The sequence below is a fragment of the Micropterus dolomieu genome, linkage group LG23 (genome assembly GCF_021292245.1).
Source record: "Micropterus dolomieu isolate WLL.071019.BEF.003 ecotype Adirondacks linkage group LG23, ASM2129224v1, whole genome shotgun sequence".
Taxonomy (NCBI): Eukaryota; Metazoa; Chordata; class Actinopteri; order Centrarchiformes; family Centrarchidae; genus Micropterus; species Micropterus dolomieu.
The window spans coordinates 26,669,765-26,678,474 of record NC_060172.1 but is presented as its reverse complement, the minus strand read 5'-3'; the positions used below and the strand labels follow the sequence as shown (position 1 = coordinate 26,678,474).

At 40.2% G+C, this 8,710-nt stretch overlaps 1 protein-coding gene across 2 annotated transcripts in view; it reads left to right on the top strand.

Annotated features, from left to right (window-relative positions):
* Positions 1 to 195: 195 nt before the first annotated feature.
* LOC123962890 (acetyl-CoA carboxylase-like) overlaps positions 196 to 8,710 on the top strand; it is a 22,438-nt gene continuing 13,923 nt past the window's right edge. Inside the window, exons 1-15 of one of the 2 annotated variants that reach the window (XM_046039366.1) lie at positions 196 to 303; positions 1,168 to 1,281; positions 1,377 to 1,466; positions 1,575 to 1,693; positions 3,273 to 3,296; positions 3,784 to 3,933; positions 4,430 to 4,573; positions 4,694 to 4,796; positions 4,891 to 4,998; positions 5,111 to 5,167; positions 5,453 to 5,497; positions 6,813 to 6,854; positions 7,692 to 7,907; positions 8,028 to 8,183; positions 8,277 to 8,480. In XM_046039366.1, coding sequence (XP_045895322.1) covers positions 232 to 303; positions 1,168 to 1,281; positions 1,377 to 1,466; positions 1,575 to 1,693; positions 3,273 to 3,296; positions 3,784 to 3,933; positions 4,430 to 4,573; positions 4,694 to 4,796; positions 4,891 to 4,998; positions 5,111 to 5,167; positions 5,453 to 5,497; positions 6,813 to 6,854; positions 7,692 to 7,907; positions 8,028 to 8,183; positions 8,277 to 8,480 — 1,644 coding nt within the window. In that variant the 5' untranslated portion in view covers positions 196 to 231. The remainder of the gene's footprint in view (positions 304 to 1,167; positions 1,282 to 1,376; positions 1,467 to 1,574; positions 1,694 to 3,272; positions 3,297 to 3,783; positions 3,934 to 4,429; positions 4,574 to 4,693; positions 4,797 to 4,890; positions 4,999 to 5,110; positions 5,168 to 5,452; positions 5,498 to 6,812; positions 6,855 to 7,691; positions 7,908 to 8,027; positions 8,184 to 8,276; positions 8,481 to 8,710) is intronic. The other variant, XM_046039367.1, reaches the window with a different exon arrangement.

Here is an 8,710-nt window from a genome sequence, read left to right as displayed (position 1 = left end):
TCATTCAGGAAAGTAATTTTTATCAGCCCAGGAATGTGTAATTACTGCAATTTACAGTGTGATGTGTTGATGCTAAAAAGCACAATATAATATCCATATGCTGTTGATATTATGTTTTTTCTAAACTAAAGTGTTTTTATATATCTAGCTAGTGACATATAATGTAATGTTATCATCTCCTGTGTATAGGACCAGCTTTGTGGCCGTGATCCCACATTGACAGATGAACTGATGGCCATCTTGACTGAACTCACCCAGCTCAGCAAGACAACCAATGCCAAGGTGGCGCTGCGTGCCCGGCAGGTCAGATGGACTGCAATATTTATATTTTTTTTTATTTACAAATTTGTTTTATGTTCCATTTAAAATACTCAGTATTCAACATTGAGTGTGTTTTAAATCCACTGAAGTAACTGGCGTGCACAGTATGCTTCCTCCTGTAAGCTGATTTATTAACTATGAAGCGATGTTAATGTAATGTAAAAGGTCTGGGCGCATCTTCTATCAGTAGTACAGGTAAAGCAAGTATAAGCAAGCCATGCTTTCAAAATAAAGTTGGTGGTATGGGAGAGTGTGTGTGTGTGTGTGTGTGTGTGTGTGTGTATATATATATATATATATATAAAATATATGATGTGAAATTATTCCTGCTTAAAGTCAAAACCTGAAAAATGTGAATTATTCTAAAGTGGCTAAAGCTGCTTAATGTGTGATTTTCATGTAAAGATGTTATTAGTTTTCATAACAAAGTGGAGCTGCAGAAGATTAAAGTGTCTCATCCCCACCAATTAACATGCAGATTAGCCCTATTTACTGACTTCAAGCTTTGCGGTTAGTTATGAATATGTTCAAGTAAGGTCAAATCTATAAAAATGTGTTGCTTCAGTGCACAGATAAGGAAGTTATTGAACATCAACTTTGGACCAATGTTTTTATTCACATGGTGAGAATTTCACCACCAGATGTCATTGCCTATTATTTTTAATTTGCATGGGTCAAATAGAATGGAACATTTTTAATTAAAAAGCGGTAATGCTTATAAACATTTTGAAGCCAAACTGAATACTGTCACAAACTGTGATGAGAAAAGTGTGCTATAACTACTCCGTTTAATAATAAGTAAAATCAGTTAAGATTAAAGGACTTTCGGTCATCCTCTTTGCCCAGGTATTGATAGCTTCCCACCTCCCCTCGTATGAGCTACGACACAACCAGGTGGAGTCCATCTTCCTCTCTGCCATTGATATGTACGGACACCAATTCTGCATTGAGAACCTGCAGGTAGGCAATAAAGGAGTAGCAAGTGCGGTTTTATCTAATGCTCTGAAAATGCAGAGAGTTTGCAACATGACTAATTAATCCATTTTCTTTCCTAGAAACTGATTCTTTCAGAAACTTCCATCTTTGACGTTCTGCCCAACTTCTTCTACCACAGTAATCAGGTAGTCAGGATGGCTGCCCTTGAGGTGAGAGCAATAGCGGCCTCAATCCATAAAAAATCAATTAGCCTTCACTTCCAGGCGATTCACGTGTCAAACTAATGTTTTCTGTGGCTTTATCTCTAATAACCACAGGTGTATGTTCGCAGAGCATACATTGCCTATGAGCTCAACAGTGTTCAGCACCGACAGCTGAGGGACAACACATGTATAGTAGAGTTCCAGTTCATGCTTCCCACCTCGCACCCGAACAGGTATTGTAATACCCACAATGCTGTGCATCACCTGCTCCCACCCTTAAACGGCACTGTGGACAGGAATCAATATTTGTAATAGGGATGGACATTGAATTTTCTATTGGTGGCTGTGATGCTGGCAAGTTGGCAGCATATATTTGGTCACAACTTTATGTTCATTTAGTATCTTAGTTGCAGCACCTGCAACTATCTGTTGTTCCTACTTGCTGGCTTCCTCCTCAGAAATATCTTTTGGTGGCTCCCCCTATTTTTGTATCTCCTTTTGCCTCAGAGACCCCAGTGTTATTCAGTCGTCCAGGTGTTTGAAGCATTGATGTGCTATGGTTATTGTGGTAATTTTGATCGATAAATCGGTTTGAGTCATTCTTTAAGAAAAAAAAAAAGTCAAAATTATCTGATTCTAGCTTCTTTAAACGTGAAGAATTTCTGGTTTCGTTATTCCTCTATGACTGAATATCTTTGGGCTGTGGAAGAAACAAGACATTTGATCATCATCTTGGGCTTGGGGATAAGTTGATCAATGTTTTCTGACATTTTATAAACCCAAACGTCTAATCAATTAATCAAGCAAATTACTGACAGATTAATTGACCCGGAAACACTCGTTAGTTCCAGCCCCGAAGTTTATTTTGAAGTCACTGCAACAGTCAAGAGCTGGAGTTTACTTAACAATCTTGTCATCCGTGGTGCCACGGTTCCTCTCCCACCTTCCCAGCTCTGTCATTATTTCAAAGTTTCTCGCGTAAATGCTTTTCATGTGCAAAAGAAGGTATTTTGTAAGGCTGAAAATACTTTTCTTGGTTTGTCAAAAGTGTGTGTGAGTGCCATGAGCAACAAAGCTCCTAGCCTCAAGAATCTCATGTCAGTTGCCCTTCCTTGTAAGTCCTGGAAAAACAAAAAGCTCTAATGACATTTAAAACTTGAGAATCAGAGAGAAACCATGGACAAACTCTGGATTTGTATGTTGTACATACTCATCATTTGAATAAGCTTGTAACAGACAAAGTACTGTGCCATTTCTGCATCCCTCATGTTCTGCATCCTATCTGAGTGATTGTGTTTGTCTGTGTGTGAATGTATGTGTGTTTCGCTGTATTTGGTTGTTGTTGCATTGCAGTGCTAGTATTTTTTTTCTTTGCTATGTTGGGTTCAGCTTGTTTATGCTGTTAGCTGTAGAAATCATTTGAATGCCGTCATATGTACATTTTTATTGCATGCTTTTGATTTTCTGTGTCTCAATTAACCTTGGCGTTTCACTCATCACTACGAACTAAAGACAGCATGTGAGGGTGAAATTATCCTCTGCCTTCGCTCAGAGTACACCTCAGGACAAGGAGGTCTTAGCCTCTCTTGATGCATGTTATAAAGGTAGCAGTCATGAAGTGAAATGTGTGTTTATGGCTAGAAAAATATTTTCAATTTTCTATATGTTCCATTTTCACATTCATTTAGATATCGATTCATGCAAAATAAATTCATCATGTTAAAGGGCATACACACATTGCTAAACCTTGACTGTCTTCCTCTCCTGATGCCTGCCACTAACCACATGGTAATCAATGTTGTTTGATTGCAGAGGGAACATCCCCACTCTAAACAGGTATTGTAAAACATTCTTTTTATTGCATAAACCACTAGTGACTAGAACAGCTAGCTGCATGGTGAAATCAGTAATCATTGTTATGGTCAATTCATCTGGTGATTAAGTTAACAGATGTTGCAATGATGCAACTCTTAAGTGCTTTGAAATTTCCACAAATGAAACAGATTTTAGCAGCTGGAGTTGGATTGAGAATTTCTTTATTTTACTGACAACAGCATGGCCCTTGGCGTTCAGCCTCTGTGTCAGACTTTTATTTTTTTGTGTGTGTCTTTGTGAAGGAGTGTTACACACACAATATTTGGGAGTGTGTGTGTGTGTGTGTGTGTGTGTGTGTGTGTGTGTGTGTGTGTGTGTGTGTGTGCTTCAATAATTTGGAATAACTTAGGATGTAATGTGACGTAGGTGAATTCAAAATTACGTGTTGGGGAATTGTTGTACACTAGTGCAAGTCTCCTGAACTGAAACCTGTGACTGTCCTGTCCAGGAAAATGTCTACTCCAATCCTGGACATTGTAAAAGCCACGGACACTAAATTACAGGCAACTAAAACCCAGGACCTTAAAGCACAAGATAGTAAATCTAAGGATGATTCTGCTGAGAAGAAAAATGCCTCAGATTCGGATTCTGTGGACAGGTTTGGCACACAAAACCTCTCTAGTGTTTTAATTGGGTGTAACTTCTGGGACAGCTTCTTATAATCAAAGGACTAACTCCCAACAAAATAAAAAGTGTATATTTAAATGGGTTTTCTGGTGGTTTTGTGTCCATGTTCCTGTAAAAAGAATATTTTCTTTATTTTAAATTTGACTAACATGTGGTCTGTCAAAAATCCCTTACATACTCTATAGCTGCTTTCACTGTGTTCACATGCAACGGTGTAATTCTTGGCCTCTTCCTTTTTATAATTGGAACCTCATTCAGTTTTTACACTAAATTGTACCCTACAATCGACTGCAATTAGGCTTCTAAGAGTTTTCATACATATTAAATCCCAACATCTCAAACTGCCGAATAACTGAGGGATCAAAACTGTTGTGAGGTTCTTAAAGGTCGATGAGGGGACGGCTTCACACAGTCAGTCTAGTGGTATGGCAGATTCCCATTGTAATTGCGCTCTGTCGATACTCTAGGATGTCATTCTCATCCAACCTAAATCACTATGGCATGGTGCACGTAGCCAGCGTCAGTGATGTTCTGCTCGACACATCTTTTACACCACCTTGTCAGCGCATGGGAGCCATGGTCGCTTTCCGGTCCTTCCAGGAGTTCACCAGGTCAGCACTTAAGATAAAATACTTATGATAAAAGACTTGTTAACTTGGATGTATTTCACTGTAAGTTGAAGATAATATTGCAGGTGTGATTAATGGCATGTGTGTTTTTCTCCTCTATAGGAACATATCGGACATGTTGAGCTGCTTCTCTGACTCTCCTCCCCCAAGTCCAACCTTCCCAGAGGGAGGTAATCCTGTCCTGTATGGCGAAGAGGACAATAAGGTGACAAGAACAGACTTCTGATATTCACAGGCCGGTCATTGATCTGTACGACTGTGTACCTTAGTATGAAATATGCATTTGCCTTGTCATCCAGAGTGTCCAGGATGAGCCTATCCATATCCTGAATGTGGCCATCAAGACTGACAGCGACATTGATGACGATGGCCTGGCAGCCAACTTCCGAGAGTTCACTCAGTCAAAGGTGGGACCAACAAGGCCTTTTTTGTTTCCCGACGATATCAGCAGAGAGAGTTAAATGTTTGAGATTGCTCAGAAAAAACATCCTGACATTTGTTTCCTTTTTCCCATTACAGAAATCTCTGCTGTTTGAACATGGCATCCGTAGGTTGACTTTCCTTGTGGCTCAGAAGGTAAGGGCCCCTAATGAATATTGAAGTGAACTACCTGTCTCCACAATCTGCCACCCTGCATGACACCAATTCAGAAGTTCTGATTAGCATGTATCAAACGTTTATATATGATTTGTCTTGCGTCTTTTGTTTTGTAAATACTAATACTTTTGATGAGTTTGTTTACACGGGATGACATTGTTGTGGTAATTGTAATCATTTGCATTTGAAATTCAGCCTTATGATCCTGTTTGTCTCTGTATCTCTTTCTGCATGCCTTGCTTTTTGCTGCATTTATGATGACAGGATTTCAGGAAGCAAGTCAACTGTGAGGTGGACCAAAGGTTTCATGTAAGTAGAGGAAGACAAAGGAAATGAGAACAGGTGGCTCTTTCATGTGATTTATTGAAGTATCAGTGCATGTGGTTAAAAACAGTTCAAACACGTCCTACCAAGGAGGTGCACATTAAATATCCAGACAGTCAGTTCCAATGTATCTGTTTTAAACCACTGTAGACAGTCCACTGGAGGTAGATTAATGAGCTCAAAAGATGGTATACTGATAATTCCCACATGGATTTTATCCAGCAGTGACTGCTTGGTCTTTCTGTGACAAGCCATGCGGTCCTGCAACTCCTCGATTTAAAGAGGAAGCTTATTCAACTCTGTTGCACCAGTGTAAATAAAGAAAACCTAACCCACCATTGCCATTATATCCCCAGAACCATGAACTCATTGCATAGGTTTTATCACCTTGAAATGCCAATCATGACGGATTTGTGATATGCTCTGCCTATTCTGCTATAGCACACACGGCCGCATTTATTTTTCCATGGTCGGCCCATTATCAACAGAACACCCACTAGCATTCAGATGATGGTGATACTGACAGGGATTTAGAACAGGATTAGGTTTTGAGAAATGCTCTATTCTCTGTTCTTTCGCCTCTGTTGTCATTTTGACAATAGGCATTGATTTTTCTTTTGATGGCACCACAGTGTCTGATGAGAGCTAATCGTGGCCCTTGTTATATGGACTTTTTTCAGTAGTCTGCACCAGTCTGCATGCTCACCCTAAAATGTTTTTTTCTCAGTTGACTATATAGTGGTGGGTGAAAATGATGTATAATCGCTGTGTCAAATCATGTGGAGGTGTCCTGTGTGTGTGTGTGTGTGTGTGTGCTATTGCAGTTCTCTTGTTGTTGTGTAGGCTGAACATCTCCAGTCGCTCGGGTATTGTTTTGGCAAGTAGGACACTTCATCTGATAATGTCAGACAGGGCTACAGGCATTATTCAGAAGATCAAATGTCTCTGGGGAAAAAAAGGAAATGTTTTATTCATTAGCTTGGTGAGAGGTGCTATATATATATTGCCTATTGCCATTAGTATGTGAGCGTGCAGTCTTAGTGAATACACAGTGATTCCCTGATAGACAAATTATAGCAGTAAAGGAGCATATGGCCTGATCATCACTGCATAATGCTCCATACTCACTGGTGTAGCAATTTCAGCATAGCCCCAAAATAGCTTATTGTCACCTGCTGTGATTAGGTTTATAGTTGGTGTATGTCTAACTGATTTGGTATGCTTAACATTACAATGCTTTTGTTGAGGATCCATTGTTGATTTCTTTTTTTTTCCCGTCTTATCTCTATCTTCCATACAGAGAGAATTCCCCAAATTTTTCACATTCCGTGCCAGAGACAAGGTGGGTGTCTACTTTCAAGGGTTCATTTAATGGTCTTTTGACATCAAAATGTAAAATATATATATATATATATATATATATATACACATATATATACACAATCAACACAGAGCACAACGGAACAAAAAAATTTATTTTGGGGGGGGAGTGAGGGGAATGAATGTAAAAGCCTCACTGCCTGGGGAAAGAAGCTGCTCTGGAACTATGCGGGTGCAACGTTTATGGGAACTATTAAAAACCATGTGTCAAATCATCACTTGGCCATCTTGCTGTTTGCTCATGTAGAAATGGCCATCTTTATTGAAAATACACAGCATCAGATTATTGTAACAATGAAAATGAACCCACAAATTTCAAAATAAAACTGAATGATTAATTTAACTTTACCATTCAAAGCTATGTTATGGTGGTAAGAAACAACTTTTCACCCCCCTAGCAGTGCTGAATTTCACTCTGTCAGAATCAGTGATGCTCTTCTTCCGTTACCCCTGAAAGTTTCACTACAATGACACCACCAAAGCTCATTAAAGTAATGAACTCTTTAATTATGTCTCCCATTTAAGAGAAATGACACCCATTAGCAGCTTCCTGGGATCGAGGTTGCCAATGATTTCATTTACTTAATACACTGTGTGGCTCACAGGCATCTTTCTACTCTTATATCAAGTCAGTGCTCCTGAAATTGCCAATTTGAACTACTGTTAATGGAAGAGATGATGGCAGGGAAGCCTAACTTAAAGGAAAAAAGTTACTCAGGAAAGTCTTTGAACATGTCCATTTAAATTGTTTGTATTGTTGTGTTTCTGTTTGTGATTGTGTCTTGTCGATTCTTAAAAGTTTGAGGAGGACAGGATCTATCGTCATTTGGAGCCTGCACTAGCTTTCCAGTTGGAGCTCAACCGCATGCGCAATTTTGCCCTAACTGCCATCCCGTGTGCCAACCACAAGATGCACCTGTACCTGGGTGCAGCCCGTGTGGAGGTGGGCACCGAGGTGACGGACTACCGTTTCTTTGTGCGAGCCATTATCCGTCACTCTGATCTGGTCACAAAGGTGAGACAATGGACGAACAAGGAACCTTGATTCTCCAACAAAATTCTTGCCGTCTTTTTTTATTTTTATAAATGAATCACACCTGCCTCATTGACAGTTTTTCTTCTGTTCCTCCACTAGGAGGCATCTTTTGAATACCTTCACAATGAGGCAGAGCGTCTGCTGCTGGAAGCCATGGATGAACTGGAGGTGGCTTTCAATAACACGACTGTACGAACTGACTGTAACCACATATTCCTCAACTTTGTCCCCACAGTCATCATGGACCCATCAAAGGTTTGAGAAACCATCACACACACATCTTTGATATGCTGTCAGACAGCTCACATTGTTATTAATGAGTTTGCTTTCTTTCTCTACAAACCTCAGATTGAGGAGTCTGTGCGCTCCATGGTGATGCGTTACGGCAGCCGCCTGTGGAAGCTGCGCGTCCTGCAGGCTGAACTGAAAATAAACATCCGCCTGACTCCAACAGGAAAGCAAATCCCCATCCGCCTCTTCCTCACCAATGAGTCAGGCTACTACCTGGACATCAGCCTGTACAAGGAGGTCACTGATTCCCGAACGGGACAGGTGGGGCCCAAAGACAGACAGGTGGGGCACTCATACATCTTCCATCTCATCTGCTTATTGTCCAGTCGCTGGCAAAGGGCTTCAGCTCCATGCTGGCAACCTCAGCTCCCAGAGTGCAATTTACCAGCCTGTCTGGTAAAGTTAAAGATGGAGATGTCATTTTCATACACCAGCATTAAAACATTCTGGCTTTAAGGTGTATTGAGTTGGAGTAGAGATCCAGTATGGTG